The sequence below is a fragment of the Henckelia pumila genome, chromosome 4 (genome assembly GCF_033568475.1).
Source record: "Henckelia pumila isolate YLH828 chromosome 4, ASM3356847v2, whole genome shotgun sequence".
NCBI lineage: Eukaryota > Viridiplantae > Streptophyta > Magnoliopsida > Lamiales > Gesneriaceae > Henckelia > Henckelia pumila.
Genome location: NC_133123.1, coordinates 137,225,185 through 137,248,600, shown reverse-complemented (window position 1 = coordinate 137,248,600; position 23,416 = coordinate 137,225,185). Strand labels below are relative to the sequence as shown.

General features: G+C 34.9%; 4 protein-coding genes across 6 annotated transcripts; 3 read left to right on the top strand and 1 right to left on the bottom strand.

Annotated features, from left to right (window-relative positions):
- Positions 1 to 3,916: 3,916 nt before the first annotated feature.
- On the top strand, positions 3,917 to 7,699 carry LOC140862732 (protein-tyrosine-phosphatase PTP1-like). Of its 3 annotated transcripts, XM_073265768.1 has the most exons (9): positions 3,917 to 4,211; positions 4,719 to 4,815; positions 4,906 to 4,988; positions 5,090 to 5,224; positions 5,838 to 5,972; positions 6,123 to 6,271; positions 6,352 to 6,493; positions 7,176 to 7,262; positions 7,348 to 7,699. In XM_073265768.1, exons 1-8 carry the CDS (start codon positions 3,990 to 3,992, stop codon positions 7,242 to 7,244), a joined length of 1,032 nt encoding a protein of 343 aa, XP_073121869.1. In that variant the 5' UTR covers positions 3,917 to 3,989; the 3' UTR covers positions 7,245 to 7,262; positions 7,348 to 7,699. The 3 variants fall into 3 exon arrangements, 2 of the variants coding, with proteins under 2 accessions (XP_073121869.1, XP_073121868.1); XR_012143786.1 differs by lacking the exon at positions 7,348 to 7,699 and having other exon boundaries at positions 6,357 to 6,493; positions 7,176 to 7,187; XM_073265767.1 differs by having other exon boundaries at positions 7,176 to 7,694.
- Positions 7,700 to 7,885: 186 nt separating this feature from the next.
- On the top strand, positions 7,886 to 10,335 carry LOC140862731 (sucrose transport protein-like). Its single transcript, XM_073265765.1, has 5 exons — positions 7,886 to 8,534; positions 8,625 to 9,413; positions 9,759 to 9,822; positions 9,904 to 9,947; positions 10,050 to 10,335. The coding sequence occupies exons 1-5, from the start codon at positions 8,067 to 8,069 to the stop codon at positions 10,227 to 10,229; spliced, it is 1,545 nt and encodes a 514-aa protein (XP_073121866.1). The 5' UTR covers positions 7,886 to 8,066; the 3' UTR covers positions 10,230 to 10,335.
- Positions 10,336 to 11,437: 1,102 nt separating this feature from the next.
- On the top strand, positions 11,438 to 18,038 carry LOC140860119 (embryogenesis-associated protein EMB8). The gene is made up of 14 exons (XM_073262933.1): positions 11,438 to 11,924; positions 12,474 to 12,563; positions 12,846 to 12,907; positions 13,630 to 13,730; positions 14,509 to 14,598; positions 14,948 to 15,070; positions 15,161 to 15,238; positions 15,565 to 15,650; positions 15,822 to 15,870; positions 16,355 to 16,411; positions 16,490 to 16,620; positions 16,689 to 16,772; positions 17,168 to 17,237; positions 17,336 to 18,038. The coding sequence occupies exons 1-14, from the start codon at positions 11,662 to 11,664 to the stop codon at positions 17,750 to 17,752; spliced, it is 1,701 nt and encodes a 566-aa protein (XP_073119034.1). The 5' UTR covers positions 11,438 to 11,661; the 3' UTR covers positions 17,753 to 18,038.
- A 1,849-nt stretch (positions 18,039 to 19,887) lies between these two features.
- LOC140866468 (DNA-directed RNA polymerases II, IV and V subunit 10) lies at positions 19,888 to 21,364 on the bottom strand. The gene is made up of 4 exons (XM_073271458.1): positions 21,264 to 21,364; positions 21,111 to 21,169; positions 20,532 to 20,626; positions 19,888 to 20,107 (listed from the first exon to the last, which is right to left on the bottom strand). Exons 1-4 carry the CDS (start codon positions 21,297 to 21,299, stop codon positions 20,082 to 20,084), a joined length of 216 nt encoding a protein of 71 aa, XP_073127559.1. The 5' UTR covers positions 21,300 to 21,364; the 3' UTR covers positions 19,888 to 20,081.
- Positions 21,365 to 23,416: the final 2,052 nt, after the last annotated feature.

The window sequence follows — 23,416 nt, the reverse complement described above, 5'->3', positions numbered from 1 at the left end:
TGAAGAAGAGCCAATAATGGACTTGGAGGAGGAAGAAACATACAAGGCTACATATTTTACCTCGTCAATTGTCGTTCCATGTACACCGTTAGAAGATTCTTTCTTGCTATTGACGCCACCTCCAGCATATTCCATCCTCTATGACCTTCAGCCTAGATTTGGAGTCTCCTTCTAAAAGAAAAATTGCAGACCAAGTGTTGTTGGACCGACGAGCTTACAAAGTATATATCACGCCAAGCTTGAGGGCGATGGAAATCAAAATCCATACGTAGAGTCGTATGATTCATACTATGGGTGGCAACCGCTCTTTGATGGTTGCTTCTGCATAGTCGGGCATTAGACTATAAATTTAGCGCTGACTGGGAGGCAACCCAGTGTTCTTTCCCTTGTTTTTTATTTTATTTTTGGTTTTTGTTTTTGTTTTTTAATTTTTACTTCTTTTCCATTCCAGTTTGCCGAGCCTGCCGATATACACAGTCTGCTGCTGCTGTCCCAGCTGATACTGTCAAGAAGGAAGAGGATGAATCGAAAACCAGGGGAGTGTTATTTTTGTTCTCATTGTGTTTTTGTTTGTTTTTGCATTTGTGTGTTTGTTATGCATTCTGTTCATTGTTCTGAAGCATTGAGGGCAATGCTTTGGATAAGTATGGGGGGGTATACTAGTATATTGCATTGTTTGTTATGTTTGTGTTGCATCTGTCATGTATCGTATTTGTTTGCATACAGTTTGTGTTTGTTGTTGTTTGCATTGTAATGAGTAGGATGAGTCATAATAGCCAATGATGATGAAGTTTATTTGAAAAAAAAATGGTTTTTTGAAAAATTTTGCTCTTGACTGGACATGAGAAACTGTAGGTTGAACCGTGAATATTTTTAAGCACTAATGTTAGACCAGTAAATTGTAGCGAAAGATTTGATGAAGTTTCTGTCTGTTTGACCATTGCACGGCAATAGGTGTTTTGTGGATCTTGATTGTTTTCTATGAATTTTGATGAGGCTTTAGTTTACACTTATGATCTTGGGCGCACCTAGAAAAAAAAATTTATTCAATTCCATCCGGGCCTTGAAAGGATTAAAATCCTATAAAAAAAATTAAATTTAAGGCTAAGTATGCGGATTAAATGGGATTGATGCTCCATTCCGGCTATAAACGAGGGGATTAGAAAGAAAAAAATAGAATGATTTTTCGTATCCTAGCCAGTTATAGCTAAGTCAGCAGGTAATTATTGGGGCTAAAGCAATACCGGGTGCAAAATTCGAAGGTGTGTAATTCATTATCTCAAGGGAGGTGGGTATGTCTAGAGGTCGTTGGAAGGAATGGGCACTTGAAAAGTGAAACTTGCACTAATTTGTCATAGGTTGCTAAGCAGTTTTGAGACGAATTCGGTCTAAGTTGCATGAAACTGGAATGACATTTCACACACACACGTTCACGTTAAATCGAAGTGTATTATGAAAAGTTGAGAGCATGTCTGTGATTTTTTTGTTGGTGATTGAACTTCTCAGAGGCTGTGCACATTCATGACTTGTCCTTAATTATGTTTTTGTTTGCATTTTGTTTTTGCATGTCTTGCTCGAGGGCGAGCAAGAGTTAAGTATGGGGTGTTGATAAGTGCATTTTGTATGCATTAGTTCGTGATATTTTTATGTTTATTTTGTGTGCATTCATATTATTTTGTGTTTTATTGCATTTGTGTGAATTTCATTCTTCGGGTTCTATTTGTAGGAAAAGTGAAATTTAAAAGAGAAGAGAAGAGAGGAAACGAGAAAAGAGAAGAAAAAAAAAAAAAAGAGATTGAAATGCGTTTGCACAACATCGAAATTGTTTGCACAACATGTTGTGCAAACGGGAGGGACTTAAGCGCGTTAGCGCTAGAGTAGTGCAAACAAGGAGGAATGAAGCGCTAACGCGCAAAGAAAGATGGGAATCGCGCAAGTTTGTGTGTGAATTATTTCTTCGGGCAGAAACATGCTCGCTCGAGCGAGAGCTTGTGCTCGCTCGAGCGAGAAATACGTGAATTAAAATCCTCGGAACAGAGAGTCTCTCGCTCGAGCGAGAGGTTGTGCTCGCTCGAGTGAGATGTCGGAAATCAGAAAAAATCAGAATTTCGGAAATTAAAAAGTCTTATTTTACGGGCTATTTTTTATGGGCTTTTTAAACTCATATTTAAGGGACTTATTCAGACGTGAGAAAGGGGTTCCAACAGGCATAACACAGACGCAAGGCGGCGGCTGGGAGCAGAGAAGATTTCTTCGCTATTTCTTTCTTCTGTTCTTTCTTTTTATTTTATTTTTGTTTAATTCTAGTTTCAATTATTGAGTAGTTATTTTTCAACCAAGACGGCGTGATTGACCCGAACAAATTTATGTAGAAAACTTGTATGTTTGTTTGGGATTTTTCAGAGTTAATTTTGTTTTATTGATTGTCAGATTTATATTTGTTTGTGAATAGTCTGATCAACTGTTTGCTTGCATGTTAATCGATTCCAAGTCGACAGAGGAGGTTTCGATTTTGATCACTTTGATAATCAACATATTGTAAAACCGACTAGAAATAGAATTCGGTTTTAGTGTGCGGTTTGGGTGTAAACTGAATTTTCATAAATATTTAATGCATTCAAATTTGATTAGAATTAGGAAAGATTAGTTCATCAATATTTGAATAGGTTTGATTGTTCTAGAAATAGTCTTTTGAACAAATTAGGAGAATTCCCGTGAATTAAGATTAAATCTGAGTCCTGAATCGACTACATGTTACATGATTTGTTCGGTACCTACGTGTGTCTTGGTTGTCTTTGTTTTAATTATTTTTATCTTCAGTTATTTTTATTCTTATTTCTTAAGCAGTTTTTATTTTATTTTCTTATTTTATTTAAATCAAATTGCTTTTTATTATTTTGTCTAGATTAAGTAAAATAATTAATTCTTGAGAATTGACAACAGTCCTTGTGGGATCGATACTTGGACTCTCAGTCCACTTTACTATTATTTGACCTGGTACGCTTGCCAGTAGATTTATATCACACCGATTTAGCCGGTCAGTCATTTAATCATATTATCAATCATAAAATTGATCTATTAAAGTAAACATGTGATTGTTTATGTATCATTATTCAACATTCTATAAAATTAGTTTAATAGTCTTAGTATTATTTGTCTATATATAATTAATCTCACTAAGTAAACACAACCTCTAGGTATTATTTTACGATTGAATCCAATTATTTCATTTGATTTGTTATGAGAAAAAAATATTGGCCTTGATATCCATCAAACACTATCAACATACGAATGATATTATGAGCCCGTTTGGATTTTGTAAAGATTTTTTAAAATAAGTGCTTTTAAAAGCTGCAATTTTTAGCTTTTAAAAAAACTCTAATTTTGACTTAAAAAAGTGCTTATTTAAGCACTTTTTTGGTCAACTAAACACCTTATTAACTGAAAAGCACTTTAAAAAGTGCTTTTTTGGCCTGACTTTTGAAACCAAACGAGGCTATTATGATCATGAAAACAAAATAATTATTAACTTCAACACGGAAAAAAATATTTTTTGTCAATTAACGTCCTAACCCACATTTTTAGGTGATACAAATTTTATATTCAATCCAACCTATAAAAAAAATATTTTTTGTCAAATATATTACTTTTTTTTTTATATATAAATCGGATCAATGCGTCTAATGAATAAATATTTGTGAGACTATCCTTAATAAAATAAGAATAAAATAAGAACCTAGAATAATAGTCAACTTCTAAAAATAACCACCCAATAAAACAAAAAATTAGATCTAGCTAATAGTAATATTCAATTTGGTTTTTCAAATTTGAAATATAACTCTCATTTATACACGCATCGCATGGAAAAAAAGATGATAATATTGGACTCAATTGCCATTGGTTCACATGAGTTGACTTTTATATACGTTGCTTGCTTCAATATTCAAATTCTGCTCCAATTTCCGCATTGCCGCGGCCAAAGATTGGAAATGTCTGCACGGCGGAAATCTCTCGCCGTCGAAGCCGCCGCCATGGCAGTTCCACTATCTCCTCCGCTGGACAAATCTTGTCAGATTACCGCTGATCCGACCATAAGGAAGCTCAAACTCTCGGCAGATCAGCTCTGTAACTGCTCGGAAGCTTTCAAATACTTCAGATCCAAAAGGTTAAACTCTCCTCGAATTATCAGCCAAGAGTTCCAAACCTTACAGGTATCTGTAGGATTTATATTTGTATAGAGCGTAGTTTGTGATAAATTATATATGAGTGGAATATTCAATAGAGAAGAAAATGAGAGGACAATTTGTTTTTGTGTAGCGAATCCCGACTGCTGTAACTATCATAATATGAAGGTGTTTATTCAACATACAGATCTCCTGGTTGATAATTGGTATATCAATTATGTTTATCGAGATATTACCTTTTTTTGTGACGTGAAACCCGCAACAGCTATCTTTAGGCCCCTCCCCTTTTAGGGCGAGATATTACCTCTTTGATATTAATGTTTATGTAGGAATTTATTCGAACTCTTTGTTTTAGCGATCACACCAACAACTCTTCTTTATAATATCTTGTCGTTAACACATACCTTTGTAAGGAAGATGGAATTTCAGAGGGCATGGGTTCAAGTTTTATGTTAGAGATTGAAGAATGAGTGTCTCTTCACATCCCAGATATGCTCTATCACAACTTGTAAAGATCAAAGTTCCGTGTTTCAGGCAAATCTGATGAATGATTTGGACTTGAAGAACAGATGTACTGTTGCTCTGGATAGAACCAATCTCAGCAAGAACCGCTACACCAATGTCTTGCCATGTATGACAATCTTCAAGTTTGTTGGTAGCTTAATATCTATAGCCAGTTTTGATCAGTAATAATAATGATCTTTAAATTTCATCGCTGCAGTTGACAATAACAGGGTTATCTTGAAGCAGTTTAAAGATAACAGAGAATCACATGGGAAATATATCAATGCAAGCTTCATCATGGTATGAATTCATGTAGCAAGCTATTTTGAAGCAGGGTTATACGAGGACAAGTGAATACTGTGTATCAATTGTCTATTAAAAAATGAATCTTTTTGATGCAGACCTCAGAAAGTGTACCTCGGTTTATTGCAACTCAAGGCCCACTCTCTCAGACTTCCGAGGACTTCTGGGAAATGATTCTCCAGTATCGCTGCCCTGCCATTGTTATGCTCACCCGGTTGGTCGAAAATCAAAATGTAAGCACTTGATCATTCAAGCTATTCATTGCGAAATTTTTTGAAATTGACAGAGTGAGATAGGCAGGCTTACAGAATCATGATATGGTGATATATCCTCTTTGTTGTACTTTCTGCATATTTATTTTTCTTTGGTTCCTTATGATGACCCTTTCCACCTTCACTAAAATTAAATCAAAAAAGGCAATTTTGTTTTCATTTATTGAGTGATTAATTATTGTATGAGGGCTTTTCAGTGCTAAAGCTGATCGACTGCCCCCCATTGTGCCCTTTCATGTCCACTAAACGAAGAATCCTAGAAAAAGATTATGTTCACCTGGAGACTTTTGCCCACTCGGTAGGGAAGAAGGGGCTATGTTGATGACTGGGAGTGGATTGGAAATTGATTTTTCTTTTGAGATTCCTTTTAGAGGTCCATGTGTTTGTTTGTTTTAAATTTCCATTCCTGATTTTCACCTTTATGCTCATATGTTCTGAGCCTTCTTTTACAATTATATCTTGGTATAAGCATTATCTGAGTCCTTGGTTTGTCTTTATCAGGCTAATAATATCTATGCTAGCATGTGTCCTAGGGAACTATACTAACATTTTCTGATGGAATTCGTAAGTTCAGACAGTTAAGTGTGGAGATTATTTCCAAGCAGATGACGGACCCAGAGAGTTTGGAAACATATGCATCTCGACTAAATGGGTACAAACAACAGATACTTCATTAATTTTGCGGTGCTTAGACGTGAAACGCAAAGAGGTGAGGAGCTCATCTGTTAGCAATGTGATCTACCAATTTAAATTGATTAAGAAATCACCTCTCCACGTCAATGATGCCCCTCTCGACCCAAGAATTAGCAAATGTCAAATGCTTATAAATAGATTTGTGTTGCCACGTCTTATTTTGCAGCCAGTGGAACCATCATTTTGTGTTCTGCACATCCAATATCCTGAATGGCCTGATCTTGGAGTGCCAAATGCCACCATCGCCATCCGTGAAATCTTCAGAAAAATATATGTTGTCTCCCCCATCCTTGGAACGATTGTTGTGCACTGCAGGTCTGCCTTCTATGGTCACATATTATATACAAGTTTCCAGGAAATCGTTTTTCGTGTTTGAAGTGCATATACTCTAGCAGTGCAGGTATTGGTAGAACTGGAACTTACTGTTTGATCCACAACACAATTCAAAGAGTTCTTCTTGGAGACATGTCTGCTCTGGATGTTGCGACGACTGTATCCACTTTCAGAAATCAGAGAAGTGGAATGGTTCAAACTGAGGTTTGTTTTCCAGATTCTTCATCATCCACACCTAGTGACAGCGAGGCGTGCTAGTTGCCTCTCACCAAATTAAACAGACAGACCTGATCCTTTTAAATAAATTCCAAGATCTGTGCCAGATCCTTTAATTTTTTATGATAGCAAAATACGCCTCCGTCCCAATTACATAGCCATACATCATATTTAGTAATATTTTTTTTACACTTATTTACTAATATATCCCTATTAACTACATCTTAAAAATTATGCAATTATTTTTTAATAATTAAATAGGAATAAAATAAAAAGTTTATATAAAATTTACTTTTCCAATAAATTTTTCTTAATTCGTGTGAAAACTAAAACAAGATAACATATACGGGACGGAGGGAGTATATAAGAAGTATCACAAGTTCAGAACTTTAGGAATTCATGCATGCTGATGCAGTATATTGGACGAAATCCATTGTTTTGCAAATAAACTTTTGTCAACTCAAATTTCTCATTGAAACTAACTATACACGCCCTCCTCCCTCCTCCAATCTTCATTGAAGCAGCATGAATTATGCATGTCAGAAATAACAAAAATATGACTCCGATGAAAATGTCTGACTGAGTGCCAATAAGATTATGTTTCGAGATACCATTTTTGTGATTTAATTTAATTTTTATTTATTATAGATGTGTGCTTCTAATGTTGCAGGAACAGTATTTCTTCTGTCATGATGCGATTATTCATGAACTTGACAGCCTAATCAGAAACAATTCATAATACTACGTTTTTAATTGGGTATGCTTTCTGCGGACTTGATCTTTAGTTACACTACTTCTCATCACTGGTTTAATGGCATTGAAATTTCGATGATTATCGCCAGAAAATGAAGTGCATTTCTTGTGTATGGAGCTTCCTATTTCCGCAACTCCTTAATTCGTACGTTCTGAGAAAAGTGTTTTTATTGCGGAAATAGATATGTTGAATTATTAATTCCTTCAACTAAATTTGTGTTCATTGTAATTAGTATTTTTTAAGGACATAGTTAGTAGTATTGATTATTTTACTCATCTCATGCAACGAGATTTCCATATTCTTCTTTTTTAAAACGTAAAACTGAAACATAAATTGTGAGCTGCATCAAGTTTGCAAGAGTTTTTGGAAGTGAAATTTGTTTGTCCTCTAGTTCGAATCAAAAAACTAAAGTAGTGTTTTGTGCCCTTCCGATCGCAAATTATAAACTAAGGTTATGAGCTCTCAATTATGTAAAAAAAAAAAAAATATTAGAATGAACGAATTTATAATTGAATATGATTCAACATTTTCGAATATATTCTGATTTATGTATACATTTACGTGAAGTTTAATAATTTTTCAATAAAAATAGAATATAATATGATCAATCCCGGGAAAAAAAATCACATAGCGATTTAATTTGTTTTTATTCTTGAAGGTAGCTTCATAAAATTCTCAAAATTAATAAATGTTTAATCCAATAAAATAAAAGCCCAAAAAATTGGATAAATTCAAAACAGAGTGTGCATGCAAACATACAAGTATACAGACGCAGAAAAAGACGAGAGAGGCAGTTACATTTGATACATGGAGGTTGATGCTGAAGTAAAGAACAGTCGAGTATCTTCGTTGGAACTACAACAACCGCCGCTAACGGCGGAGCCATTGGAAAAAATCATTCTGGTGGCCGCAATAGCGGCGGGGGTGCAGTTCGCGTGGGCTCTGCAGCTCTCTCTTTTAACTCCGTACGTGCAGCTATTAGGAGTACCCCATAGGTGGGCAGCTTTTATTTGGCTTTGCGGACCCATTTCGGGGATGTTGGTTCAGCCCATTGTTGGCTATTACAGTGATAACTGTATCTCCCGGTTCGGCCGCCGCCGTCCCTTCATCGCCGCCGGATCAGCTCTGGTTGCCGTTGCCGTTTTCCTCATTGGCTTCGCCGCTGATTTGGGCCATGCAGCGGGTGATCACATCGGGGAGACTGTGAAGCCACGGGCTATTACTGTTTTCGTGGTGGGGTTTTGGATTCTTGACGTTGCCAGTAACATGTTGCAGGTAAGCTAAAAATGTCTAACAAAATGCTCGATAAGAAAATCACTTTTCCCTGTCGTTGCATGAAACAGAAAAAGCCCCTTTTTTTTGTAGGGCCCTTGTAGGGCATTCTTGGCCGATTTATCAGGAGGAAGTGCCAGCAAAATGAGCGCTGCAAATGCTCTGTACTCATTCTTCATGGCAGTGGGGAACGTTTTAGGCTACGCCGCCGGAGCATACACCCACCTCTACAAAATCTTCCCTTTCTCGAAGACCAAAGCCTGCGACTTGTACTGTGCAAATCTCAAGAGCTGTTTCTTCATCTCCGTTGCCCTGTTGTTGTCTTTGACCACTTTAGCATTAATCATTGTACGAGAAAAGAAAACACCAAACATCTCATCACTGGAGGCAGCTAAAAAACGAAAGAATATTCCAGTTTTTGGGGAATTGTTGGTTGCGCTAAAGGAATTGCCTAGACCAATGTGGATTTTACTACTGGTAACATGTCTTAATTGGATTGCTTGGTTCCCTTTCTTGTTGTTTGATACGGATTGGATGGGGAAGGAGGTGTATGGTGGAAAAGTGGGGGAGGGGAAATTGTATGATCTTGGTGTGCGTACTGGTGCATTGGGGTTGATGCTCAATTCTGTGGTATTGGGTTTCACTTCTTTGGGAATGCAATTTTTAGTTCATTATTTTGGTGGGGTGAAAAACTTGTGGGGTGGGGTTAACTTTTTGTTGGCTTTCTGCTTGGGAATGACTCTTTGGATCACTAAATTGGCTGAGTCAAGTAGGCGTGGTATTGCCACCAATGGGAGTGCCGGTGCCACACTGCAGCCGCCGCTGGTTGGTGTTAAGGTTGGAGCTCTGGCCCTCTTTGCTGTTCTTGGGATTCCTCAAGCAGTGAGTTTTGCTGATTCTTTGTCACTTGGTTAAAATGTATGCTTTGGATATGTAATCTTGGGTACTGAATTTGCTTCAAAATGTCAGGCTTAGTATCCAGATTATTGCATGTATCTGTTAGAAATTTGAGCGGTCCATCGACAGTCCTGTATCTTGAAGCCATAGTTCATTAAGGCGCGTCGATTAGATTTTTGAAAACAGGCATGATATCGTTAGGACAGCCTCTTGAATCAGTGTTGTCCTGATAGGATTTGGCTGTTTAAAATGCAAGCGTGTCTAATGGTAATGTTTCCAAGAATTTTGAAGAAAGGTTGTAGCCTAACATATATCAATCGTTTTTGTTAGATAACATACAGCATTCCATTTGCTTGGGCATCCATATTTTCCAGTAATTCTGGTGCAGGGCAAGGTAAATCCTGCTTACCTTATAAGTTATAGCTTCAAGTTTTCAAATCTTTTCGTTATCCGACTCTGGTAATGACATGGATAGGTCTTTCACTGGGAGTTCTAAATCTTGCAATAGTCATACCACAGGTATGGAAAATAATTCCGGTATTTATTTGAGAAACCACAATGCACTATACTTTTTATGTGGATTGGAATGAAAATGATCTTGAATATTTTCGGTTGCATCAGATGATGGTGTCTGTGGCAAGTGGGCCGTGGGATGCCATATTCGGAGGCAGTAACCTGCCGGCATTTGTGGCGGGAGCAGTGGCGGCTGCTGCCAGCGGTGTTGTTGCATTGACAATGCTTCCATCTCCACATTCTGATGTTTCATCAGTCAATGATATATGCACCGATAGATTCCATTGAATGTTTCGTGTCCCATGTTTTTTTTTGGGGGGGGTAAAAACAATGGTGAAATTTGCACAAGCCGTGTGCAAAAGCCAAAAGGTTGTGAAGATGATCCCTTCTATGAAATCACTAATTAGTTAAGTTGGCATTTGGTTGTACAAAAGAATGAACTAATTAAGTTGTTTTTTCATCTTGTCTTCCGCATCCAGTGAGCTCTTCGACTTGATTTTTTTTTTTAAGAATAATGATTTTAATAATTTATTAAATTTTCTGGATTTATGTGAATTTCAGAGTTTATGTGTGAAAGCAGGAGAATGGAGATTTCAGTATACTATTCCAATTTATCTTGCTTCTATATCAAAACTTAATATATATCGGTACTAGTCATTCTCACAAAATAATCAAATCATAAGGAAATAGAGGTTTTCAAGTTTCCTAACTCTCATAAGGAAATAGAGGTTTTCAAGTTTCCTAACTCGGTTTTTAAAAGATATTTTTGTGATTTATTTTGAATAATACATGTGTTCCTATACATATTTTATACGTTGTTTTATGTAGTCATTAGGCATAAAGTTTTATCTTAAAATGAAGATGTGAAAGATATTTAGATAAAATAAAATAATGAAATTTAAATTGGAAAAAACACAAACACATGATGCTAATTTGTGGACATATTTTTATACAAAAAAGTAGTTTTAGAATATTATTATCAATTTAAAACTATTATTATTATTATTATTATTATTATTATTATTATTATTATTATTATTATCTATACCTATTTATTAAATAAGAGGCCCTTAGAAAAACCAACTTGGTCTTTTGTTATGGTCTCAATTTAAATTATTTAATGAGAGGCCCTTAGAAAACCAACTTGGTCTCTTGTTATGACCTCAATTTAAATTTCAAATTATTAGAAAAATAATGATGGGAAATAACCAATGTAAATATATAATTCATGCTCTTTTAATTATTTCTCATATACTTACGAATAATATTTGACCAAAAAACATTTATTTTTTCCATAAATTTATTAAATTTTTTTCAAAAATTAATTTTAATAAAAAAATCAAATTTTTCGTAATGACTTACTACAGTTATTATTGTTATGGTTGTTGTTGTTGACTTTCTTCTGTAGCTAACTTGGAAACAAGTTCAACGATATTTATAAATAAATAAAAAAAAGGGTTAACGACTTTAATTCAAGGGACTGTACGTTAAAGAATGCAGCTAACCGCACCACACCTCACCCGTCTCTTTTTCTGCCATTAAAACACGTAGGCCTGTCCCCATCGAACGGAACACCAAAAACAGGAACAACAATTTCATCACATCTCCGAATTTTCAAACCCAACACCAGAGTGGCAACAAGCTTAACTAATAATCATTAGCCGACGCAAGTACCTGAAATTTCGATCGTATTTGATCAAAACGATCCATTTTTCATTCCATGGATGATTGCTCTGAAGCCATTCTTGAATCTCCGACAATGGCTTATAAGCTCCTGATCGAGACGGCTTTTGCAATACCCATTTGGCTGTATTTTTTTGGGTTGCTTCTCTTTTGCACTGTTTTCTTGTACAATTTTTTGGATTTCCATTTTTTTCAGGATCTTTGTACTGGATTTCGCGGTGGCCCGGTTTCCTTGACGTTTAATCCGTACTCGGAGATTTATCATGCAGTCGTATCCAAGTGTAAGACGCTTCATGGGAGGTAAAGTTCTTTTTAAAAAACTAAAAAATGGGAACTTTCTCGATAATTGAGTTGAAGTGCTTCAAAACATTGTTTTAGCAGAAAGTTGAGTGGATAAACAGTGTGGTGTTGAAAGAACAAATCAGCACACAATCATTTAGGTGCTGAAATGTAATTGCATTTACGATTCTGGTTTTTGATGGTTGATTGCATTTCTGCCTGTAATGCTGGCCTCTGGGAATTAATTTGGGTGTAGTCTAGGTTAAGAATCTCTGCATTACAAGTTGATGAAGATGGAGAGTGTAAAAAATTATTCACAAAAATTACACCATTTCCTAGTGATTCTTTCTCATTTCAACGGCCATTTTTCGTTAGATTTTGGGATGTTTGTTTTGGCATACTTCGGTAAGCCTCTTTGAGATTGGAGATGGCTGGCAGGGAAATTTTGTTGTAGCTGAAGTCTAGCTTGTGTGTTGTGTGCTTCATTGCTTTGTAGTTCTAGGGATGATCCGTTTGTCCAGTTCAACTTTTGTTGAGTTGTTTTATTGTAACCCTGGCACTGAATAATAGGTATTTGGCGACACCCTGGCTCTCAAATCCACATTTCCAAACTTCTTTCATAAACTTCTTTGGGAGGCCTCCAGTTTTTAGCTATCGAAGGTGAAATATTTTTGCTTCTACTCAAGGATTTCTAGTGCATTACTTTCTTTGTCGGGAAAATTGAAAATAGATAACTTACTTTCAGAGCAATATGCATATTTTGGTGTTAGAATGTTTTGATCTTTGTAGGATAATATTCTATTCGGTATTTTCTGTGTATTCTCTATATATTTGCTTTTCAAGTCTTCCAGGGATAATAGAAACTTAAAATTGTTTCTGTTCATGCAATTGAAATTATCTTGATACTCCCCCCTCTAATGCTTGTGTTGAAATTTATCTCAGACAAATGTTTCATGCATCTGATGGTGGGAGTTTTGCTCTGGATTGGTTAATGCATTCTGATGGTAAAGAGAATCATACCTAAAATTGTTATTTGACTGGCTGAGGCATTTAGCAGATAAAGAACGCAAGCATACACCAATGCATCCTAGAAAGAGTTTTCCCCCAATATTGCTCCTTCAGCTCCATGCATTGGTTTAGAGTGCTAAACATATTCTCGCAGCACTTGTCATGTTTTATATGTACAATTGCTCAACAACTAATACTGATTTTTTTCTATTCGCTTTTTTCCTTGGAAGAAACTTCATCATTTAAATCTTCACGTTCTGTTTACTTTGATATCCTTTGCACTCGGTGTTTGCATAAAAACCCCCGCATAGATTCGTGGACTTTCCTGCTTAGTTTGTTTATGCAGAAATCAATCTCTAAATCACTGTTCTTTCAGTTCCGCTTTACAAATTATATATAATGCATTTAAGGCATGCCTATCTTGAATATCACTCCACACATATGGATCAACAAAAACTTACGTAATTTTCCACCATTAATTTGTGTGGATGCCGAAGAGGACTGGACTTGCTGTGCATGTTTGTGGTATGAATAGTTGGAAGAAAAATTGAATACCCAGCAACTAAGTAACCCCACCTGTGCACAAGTTTCTGTCATTGGAATATCCTATTCGATTCTAACATCTGACAATTAAAACTGATTATCTTTTATTTAAGAGGTGTGGTTGCTTTCTTCTCTTATAAGACTGTCCGGATTTTTATTTTTATTTTTGTGGCAGTATCTGGAGCAGATACTAGAAATGACCACGGCATTGCTGAAGATGATGCAACTCCAATGATTGTTATGATTCCAGGACTGACAAGTGATTCAGCTTCTCCGGTGAGTTTGGGATCTTGCTTCTGTTCCTTCCTAGAAACTTAGGATCCACTGAGTACAGATTTTGTCTGTTGTCATATTAGAAATGTCTCGATATTTTAAGTGATGTATGCCTGTACCTGTTTTACGTATTAGAAGTCACCATCGGTTGAATATGAACTAAAAAATGTAAATGAAGTTAACTGTTTTGCTCAAAAGTTGTGTATTTTGCAATTTTGGGTGAGGTGGTTTCATTTATAACCAAAGTTAACCATATGCCATCCAAAAATCAGAAGCTTGCTTACTATACAAGAGAAGAGAGAGAAATAATGCATGCTCAGAAAGACATTCCATAATAGCAAACCCTAGCTCTGGTAACGAAACATGAGTAGCAAGAAGCATGTTTATTTGACAAATCCGATTTTATTTATTAAAATTTTTGCTAAATTATTTATCATTTTCAAAAACCAGATGTTTCCCCAAACTATTATGCGGACATTTTAATAGTTATATGCATGGATGATGGAACTCTAGCTAGTTCAAGGCATTCTTATCTTGCTGTTGAGCTTTCTATGTTTTATGGAATTTGTATTACAAATAAGCTGTATTTTGCTGATAGGATGATTTGCCATTTTGCCTGAATCAGAGTTGAATTTCAGGAGCCAACAAAGGCACTAGGAAGAGCGAAATCCTTAAGCATTTAGTAATAGGATGTCTGCTTCTTTTTTTATTTATGTGACCCTTGGATAACCTGCATCCTTTTATTTGGAAATTGATTTCACTTAATTGACTTTCGCTGCAGTATATGAAACATCTTGTTTTCAATACAGCAAAACATGGTTGGAATGTGGTTGTCAGCAATCACCGAGGATTAGGTGGTGTCTCTGTAACTGTAAGTACTGGGGTTCCTTGGCAATACTAGCAAAGTAGGGTTTACTGAAGTTTAACTACTTACTGAAATTTCTCTCCACTCTCTTGAGAAAGTATTTATTTCTGAAGAGCAATAGTGTGTTTATGTTTGATATACAAGCATATCTCTATTTCTATGCTTGAAATTCGTCACATCTCATGTATTATTTCGTGTCACGATCATTCCAGTAAAACTTGTTTAAAGTTTCTTGTTGAGCTTGAGTGAGAGCTGTTGATTTTAGCTGACCCATCAGGATTGCTCATCAAAAATATCAATCACAGACGCTTTTCCAACACTTAGATTTTGATCTGAGTTGGTTATATTTCTGCAGTCAGATTGCTTCTATAATGCTGGATGGACAGAGGATGTGCGAGAAGTCATTAACTATCTACATGAAAAGTATTATGCAGCACCATTGTTTGTCGTGGGAACTAGTATCGGTGCTAATATTTTGGTATGTTCCCAGTGTTAGTATATTCCCTTCTTCCATGGAGCAGGTTGACAATGCTAATAACTGATTGGTACCTAAAATTTTTCGTTTTAGGTAAAATATCTTGGAGAGGATGGGGAGAATGTTCCTATTGCTGGTGCTGCAGCAGTTTGCTCTCCTTGGGATCTCTTGGTCAGTTTGTGTGAACTGCTAGTGCTGGCGTGAAGTTGTATCGGTTGGTTTGTTAACCAACTATGGACTAACAATTCATATGAATGTGATTTCTTGAAAAAGAGCTTCTGTATAAGTTGTATTATCAAGTATTCATAAAAGCTGTCGTTTTAAAAATTGATAACTGTCGCTGGACAATCTTAGAAAATGACATCACCCAATCCTTCATGTAGCGTAAGAAATCAATTATCAATTTTTGGAAGCTATTTTCTTGAGTGGAACATCTTATACATGATACAATCTCGTAATTTAGTTAGAATTTTCTCTCTTTGTTTCCACTTTCACAGATTGGTTCCAGGTTTATAGCTCGAAGACTTATACAAAAGTTATATGACAGAGCTCTTACTATTGGTCTTCAAGGTTATGCACAATTGTATGTTATAACCCTCTGAAATGATAATATGACGAGAAAATTAACTTAGTTAGGCCATTCTGAATTCTAGTCTTGTTTCAAAGATGCAATATTTTTAGTCACTTATTTCTATTAATATTCCATCTTGCGGTGGACTTGCATGAAACGTTATGAACTTATTGTGTTATACAGGCATGAAACTCGTTATTCTCGCCTTGCTAACTGGGAGGGTATCAAAAAGGTTAGTTTTATGCAGTGTTGTGTACTTATCGAGCAAGTATCTGTAGTTTTTGGAATTTTGTATTGTTTCACTAAAAATTTGTACATGTGGGTTTCCTTAAAAAAATTTGAATTGTAAATGCTCCTTATTGGATCTGCAAGGAACTAATTGTTTGAACTAAATTGCCTTTTCACGAGTAGCTTTGTTCTGTTATCTGTCTTATGGTTCATCGACCTGAATGTTTCATGGACTTAATTGTTACGTACAAGTGTATAGATTTACCCAAATGTTTTCCACTAGAATGTTGGCCTTTATATCATTTGGGAGTTGATTCTCCTTGAAGTTATGTAAATGATTTAATCTAAATTTTTTCTGGAATTTGTTGGAATGTAGTAAAACGAACATGAGTGATGAATGTGCTCTCTTTCAAGCATGTCATTTCCTCGGAAATCAGTGACTTATATAGAATATTCTTCATTTCTGGTTAAATGTGTCTTTTTGGTAGTCACGTTCTATTCGGGATTTTGATACTCATGCCACCTGTCTTGTTGGAAACTATGAGGTATCTCTCTCTTGCCCTTCCTAGTTTCTCCTTCTCATATTTGTTGGAAGCATATTGAAATACATTTGTTTCTTCAAGACTGTGGACACGTACTATAGACGTTGTAGCAGTGCTGCTTTTATTGGACAAGTTTCGATTCCACTACTGTGCATAAGTGCATTGGATGACCCGGTTTGCACTAGAGAAGCCATTCCTTGGGATGAGTGCCGGTATGCTTACATTTCCTTGCTTTCTTCTACAGTTAATTTGATTTGCAACAACTAACTTTTTATTTTAGAGCGAATAAAAATATCGTTCTAGCCACAACACAACATGGTGGACACCTGGCATTCTTTGAGGGCTTCACTGGATCTGGCCTGTGGTACTTTTTTCTCTTCATTATACCTATATCGTCACTCTTTTATGTAAATCATAGATCCTGTGGTACTTCTTTCTCTTTATTATACCTATCTTGTCACTCTCTCTGTAAACTATCTTCTTTGTTGTTATGTGACAGTAAATTTCACCCATCTTTACAAATTTAATATGCAACTTAGGAAACAGTTGGATGCTCTGTCTTTCACTGCTTAAGTATCCACAATATATTCATAAACATAAGCTTTACTTGGGTTGGCGTCGTAGATATAAGATGGCAATATGACCTGTCAGCCAATGCCAACTGGTTTGAAAATTTAACTTACACCATGATACTCAACATGGCAATTCCACTGAAATTTGGCATGGATCTTTGAATTCAAAGTTCTTTTCTATCCGCAGGTGGGTGAGAGCCGTTATTGAATTTCTCGAAGTTTTACATTCGAGTTCTTACATGCATATACAGAAGAAGGTGCATGTTTATTTCACCATCTTACTTTTCTAGCAAGGGGATATTCGCAGCATAATGCTTGGCTAATAATAGTTACACTTACACCATCGTCATTTCAGAAAGAAAGCAGTGGACCTCATTGTGCCTTACTTCAATCTTCGATAGATCAAGGCCCTTATCTTAATGTGGCTGATGGAATGGTGGCCCCGATGGGCAATGACCCGATGGATTGTGCCATCAATGAATTGTCTGATGAGACTAACAGGACCGTTTCGGATACAGGGCTCCGTGAGGTAACTGACACAAGAAAATCAGACGTTACATCCTCTGTGGCTCATACTCCTGAAGAAGGTTCGGATTCAAAGGGCTCAACAACCGTTGAAAGGTGCTTGTATCAGATTTCCCGGCAAAATAAGAGGTCCATCTGGTTGCTTGCTTATGTAGCCATGCTATCAACTTGGCCAATAGTCGGGGCAGCACTTGGTTTTTTCTTCAGAAAGAAGATTAAAAGAGCCTTGCAAGGAAAGTCCGCCTAATTAAAATTTACAAGTCTTGTACCAGTTTGAGTAACAAGTCTCGTAATGTTGGGATGTATTGTTCAAGTTTCAAGAAAAGTGTAATACAGCTCAAGTTGGGTTTCACATTGTAATATCAGTTGCAAATAATAATATGATGCATTAATCCACCTTGTCACGCTGTTAAACATGGGAAAAATTAGCATTTTGGTCCTGTATGTTGGCTTTTTTTTTGTTTTGGTCTTATATGTTGGCTTGTTTTGGAAAAGATCTTGTAACTCGACTTTTTTTTGGATTTAGTCCTATATGTTGGCTTATTTTGGTTTTGGTCCTGTAAGTTTGTTTGTTTTTTGGTTTTCGTCCTGCATATTATCATGTTTTGGAATTTAGAAGTTGATCTCTAATTATTTTTGTAATAAATATTTTTTATTCTTTCATTATTTATCTACTTATTGGTTTGAGATAATTACAACTATCTAATAAAAAAATATTTTTTTACGCTTAAACTTTTTTTAATCTAAATAAAAAATAAAATCTAAAATATGTTAATTTAATTTATTAAATGTAACATACTTTTGTTCTTTTAAAAAGCAACAAACAAACATTCATTTATATCGTTCTCAACTGTAACTTCGATTTTTTTATTTATTTGGCACTAAGTGTTCGCCCACTTAGCACCTATTAATAATCATATAAATAAGTTCCAACCTAAATTAACAAAATTAGCTTAAAAACTAAAAATATATTTAAAACATACTTTCGTTCTTTTAAAAAGTAACACTCTAATATATTTTTTTATCGTTTTCAACTATGGTTGACTTTTTTTGTTCCGCTTTTCTCGAAAGCAGAGCTTTTTAGGTATGTTTCACTTTTATCACGCTTAATCGCCGCTTAAGCATGCCTTTTAGAACACTGCAAATAAGCAAACTTTTGCTGCTCCCTCCAGTTTCGGCGACGGAGGAAAAATACAAAAAAAAATCAAGTTATTGTACCTTTTAGAACATAATTATTATTTTAAAAAATAATTAGAAGGTCAACATCTAAATTTTAAACCTAATTTATTTAATTATAAAATCATAAAAAAAATATTTATTATAAAAGCTTAAGTGGTGAAGTTGGAAAATCAACTTCTAAATTTTAAATTTAATATATTATTTTAAAATAAAAAACATAGGCATTTATTCTAACTTAACCGAGCTTAATTTGGTCAAAACCGTATCTTTTCCATGATCAAAATAAAAAAAACAAGTCAACTAATAGGACCAAATTCAAAAAAAATCCAAATTCCTGTACTTTTTTTCAAAACATAACTTTGTATAGGACCAAAATCAAAAAGTAAGTCAACTTATAGGACCAAAACCAAAACAATCAACATGTAGGACTAAATACAAAATAAAAACAAAGTTACAGAATCTTTTCCAAAACAAGCCAATATATAGGACCAAAACAAAAATAAAGCCAACATACAGGACTAAAATGCTAATTTTCCCATTAAACATGTATCATTTCACACATATATATATATATAATGTGGCGTTTGCTATTCATGATAGAAAATACAATTGAAACTTTAAAAAGCACTCGGTAAATGATATTCCTCGATCAACAGATCTTCCATTTGATCCATGTGAACATTAATTGCGGATTGCAGCTCCTTTCCTGATTGCAGTCGTAATAAGCTATACATCATTATTATTAGTCCACCGAGTTGTATTTGCCTACGTGGAGGTTTAATTTGTTTTTGGCAGATTTTAATTTATTAAGAAAAATTCAGTTTAACTTTCAGAAAATAGATATAAGAATTCAATTATTTCAAAAAATCTAATAAAAAATGGATATGAGAATATCCAATTTTATTTTAAAAAAATGATTTATTCGTACATTTTTATAAATTAATCGAAATCACACCAAACAAACTAATTTATATGATTTTTAAAAAACAAAAATAGGATTTCCGAATTAATCACACCTCATTTATAAATTAAAATCGGTACTGCATATCATTTTGATTTGGTCGATTTGAAATACATCTATCCATACACAACCTAAAAGATTTATCTTTAAATATAACGTAATGTAAAGAAATTACACATACGCAAAGTGATGCATCAACAGAAATCAAAGACGTAAGCAAGTGAAGACGGGCCAGGAAAAGATAGACAAAATACTTGCTATATTTCATGGCTGGTTTCCTTAGAAAGGTTATGCGTTCAAATACCACTCTACCTTTCTAGATTTTTTACATAATTGTTCTTTTACACTGCCAACATGAACCTCCCATTTGTAGGGAAACAAAAGGATGCACCAAGAGATTCACACTTGCAAATTCGATTAATACGCAGAAGCTGCATCAACTGCCCTCTGATTTCTCCAAAGCTGCAAGATAGAGCCAAATGAGTTTCAACAACAGAGAACACGCTCAAGGATCTTTCTTAGCATACAAAGCTTGAACATATTCAATAAGCGAGAACTCATATTAACTGCATTCTTTAATGTGACTTGTGTTGGGTGATTAATGAGTTCTCAAAAGTCAGCACTCCGTGTATCAATTTCAGCAAAAGCCTTTTTAATTCACTTCACATGTTTGAATGTTCATCTTACAAAGTGGTTTGTCATATATGCATAGGTCCAAGCCGCAATTTATTGATTGTAACAACTACATATGACATTCCTCTAAAAGAAAGAAAAACTTTAAGTGACAGGACACATGTTCACCGCTTTTAGCATCAATAACTCCAGGTCAAAGCAAAGAATAGAAAGCAAGCAAGAGAGAACTAAAGATGAGGGAGATGACACCGACTATTATAGTTCAGAAGCTTCTCGATGAGATCAACATGAGTCATCAGCATTCTTCGGCAGCAGTACCGAACCAGCATAAGTGCGTCTAGAGCATCGCTGCAAACAAAATTTGTTTCTTAACCTTCAAATTGTGTAAAAAAACATATACGGAAAATAAAGTACAAAAGAATTCATCCTCAATACAACGACTGCTAAATCGAGTTTAGCTAACCAGTCAACCCACAATTTCCTATACAAATGTAATCCTGTCACACTCTTCTACCAAAATCACAATATTTTCACACAAAACAAGATCATACAGTTTCGAGAGCTGGCGCAAAAGGGCAAGGCAAGAAAACACCAAAATCTTTTTCATATATTCGTTCGCACTCAACATACCATATCCAAGGTTCTGTTTTCGCTTATCAAAATTTAACCTTTACGTTTCCGGAACAAACCGCAGTTCTAACACTACGACCCAAAGACAAGGGAACATCATAACTTCAAAGAAAATATGCACTTGAGTTAAAATCAACACCAGTACATTAAATTGACCTCCTACAGGAAACAAATCGTTAACCAGGTTGCAAGAGAAACTCACCCTTCGGTGTAATCAGACTGGAGTAAGTCAAGATACATATCCCATTTGTTTCCAATCACCTAAACGAAAGTTTTTCAAGAAAATCAAACTTCGAACCAGAAGAATTAGGCATCAGTAAATCTAAACAAAGGATTACAAAAATTGATAGGGGACCTTTCCACACGTGAAGCAACGAACCGGGATAATCATCTTGGCTTTCCTTCCCTAGGGTTTTCGTTGGAAGATTGTCGCGATGGGGGACGGCAAACCAGTAATAGGTACATAATATTCGGTCTTCAGATGGAAATTGGGTTGGGCCTCTCAAATTAATTAGTTGGGTCTCAATATGTTTAGTTGGTCCTTTAAAATAATTGTTTGATCTCAGCGATGCTTAAGTTTAGACCTTAGAGTCGCTGCATGGGTTACTAAATATTAAAATAGGGCCCAATAGAGACTCTTAATTTTGATTTTTTTTTCCAATTTAATTTCCAATTAATGTCACAATGGATTTTTTTCAATCTCAAAATTGGCCTTTTTTATTTTGCATTGCAAAATAAATTTATGTAAAAAAATTTTTAACAAACCTATTGAAATTTTAAATTTGATTTTTAGCTCTATAAATTTAATTTTGATTTTTTTTCAACAAGAATATGTATTTAAAAAAAAGCTATATAAGAATACAACGCGTGCACGGAGTGATACTAGTTATGCATTAAATTTGGATTTAATAAAAACAAAATAGTGTCATGATCTGTTTTTTTATAATTCCTAAATAATCCCTATTATTTTTAACAATATGCAAAACTCAATCCTTTGTCCAATATAATAAAACCACCTTAAGTCGTGATAGATTAAAAAAAATTAAAAAAAACTACCTCAAGTCATCAACTAATCATGGCTGATTTTGTGTCTTTGGTATAAGAATATATAAGAAAAGGTAATTTTATTTGTAGTTTTTGCAAAGTTAGTTTTAAATTTTTTAACACGGCCAGTATTTATTTTTTAAAAAATAGAAAGTAACATTAACTCATGCTGAAGAACATGAAGATGAAAATAACATAGGGCTCAAACAATATTAATAAAACGGGTCGCAAAAAACTCGATCCATTAAAACAAAGTCTAGACTAGATTTCTGTCTTTGAGTTGCTAATGGAGAGAGGGGTTCTGAGATAATATTTCACCAAATAAATCTGATATGATTTGATTCCAAATTTGTTTATGCACAATTAGATGCTTTCAACAACCAAAACTAATATATATTAAAAAATGATAATTGAAGCTATCGAATTATTTTTGAAATAGATATTTGTTCCAACGGTGTGAGATCTGGCTGGTTTAAGCGAGACAATATGTCGTCTAACCACTAATTACATGAAAACAAAAGTTCTCGTGAGACAGTCTCACGAGTCAATTCGTGAGACATATCTCTTAATTGAGTTATGCATGAAAAAATATTATTTTTTATGCTAAAACTATTACTTTTTATAGTAACACTCCTGTGAGACGGTCTCATCCGTGAGACGGGTTAACTTTACCCATATTTATAATAATAAGTAATACTTTTGGCATAAATTGTAATACTTTTTAATGGATAACTCATACAAGAGATCCTTCTAATAAAAATAACCTTTGAGACCGTCTCATAGGAGTTTTTGCCTACTTTTTATTGTAAATATCGATAGAGTTGACTCGTTTCATATAAATAAATATTCACGAGACCGTCTCACGAAAAACTTGTTCATACATGAAAACATATCTGCCTCATAATATGCATCTTTTATAATCATAATAATACCCATTAAAACACAATTTTATCACGTATAATTTTTATCAACATTTTTTCGTGCGATCGTACAAATTACTTATTTAATTATACGATTTATCTTGTTGATGTTTATTCAGTACATGATATTTAAGAATATATAGCTAACGACTGCGAGTTCCCGTAAAAAAACAAAAAAACAAAAACCAAATACACAATTTCTATCGAATATAATTCCCAACATATAAATCTCATCTCAAATTCAAAACACAACGTCATAAATAACACCACCATATTAAACTCTCTCATTAACTAGACTTTGGTGAGAATTTAATAAACGTCCCCCATCCTATACTTAATAACCAAAATAATAATAACGAGAAGATATTAACTAGTGACAAGCTTATAGCCGTTAGAATCCAACTTAATTCTGCGCGTACATATTCCACCACCTTCTTCAATCCTCGTCACAAATCCATATATGGCCGCCACCGCAGAAGACGACGACTTCAGCTTCCCTGCTACCACCGCCGTCCCTCCGCCGCATTTCATGGAGTCCCCGCCT

Bases quoted from the DNA above. Each gene is read 5' to 3' on its own strand.
- LOC140860119 (XM_073262933.1), top strand. From the start codon at position 11,662: ATGGATGATTGCTCTGAAGCCATTCTTGAATCTCCGACAATGGCTTAT. The intron at 14,599-14,947 runs GTAAGTACTGGG...ATATTTCTGCAG, and splicing joins TAGGTGGTGTCTCTGTAACT to TCAGATTGCTTCTATAATGC. The intron at 15,239-15,564 runs GTCAGTTTGTGT...CCACTTTCACAG, and splicing joins GCTCTCCTTGGGATCTCTTG to ATTGGTTCCAGGTTTATAGC.
- LOC140866468 (XM_073271458.1), bottom strand. From the start codon at position 21,299: ATGATTATCCCGGTTCGTTGCTTCACGTGTGGAAAG. The intron at 21,170-21,263 runs GTCCCCTATCAA...ACTTTCGTTTAG, and splicing joins GTTGCTTCACGTGTGGAAAG to GTGATTGGAAACAAATGGGA. The intron at 20,627-21,110 runs GTGAGTTTCTCT...TTTTGTTTGCAG, and splicing joins CAGTCTGATTACACCGAAGG to CGATGCTCTAGACGCACTTA.
- LOC140862731 (XM_073265765.1), top strand. From the start codon at position 8,067: ATGGAGGTTGATGCTGAAGTAAAGAACAGTCGAGTATCTTCGTTGGAA. The intron at 9,414-9,758 runs GTGAGTTTTGCT...CGTTTTTGTTAG, and splicing joins TTCTTGGGATTCCTCAAGCA to ATAACATACAGCATTCCATT. The intron at 9,948-10,049 runs GTATGGAAAATA...CGGTTGCATCAG, and splicing joins TTGCAATAGTCATACCACAG to ATGATGGTGTCTGTGGCAAG.
- LOC140862732 (XM_073265768.1), top strand. From the start codon at position 3,990: ATGTCTGCACGGCGGAAATCTCTCGCCGTCGAAGCCGCCGCCATGGCA. The intron at 5,225-5,837 runs GTAAGCACTTGA...TCGTAAGTTCAG, and splicing joins GGTTGGTCGAAAATCAAAAT to ACAGTTAAGTGTGGAGATTA. The intron at 5,973-6,122 runs GTGAGGAGCTCA...CTTATTTTGCAG, and splicing joins TAGACGTGAAACGCAAAGAG to CCAGTGGAACCATCATTTTG.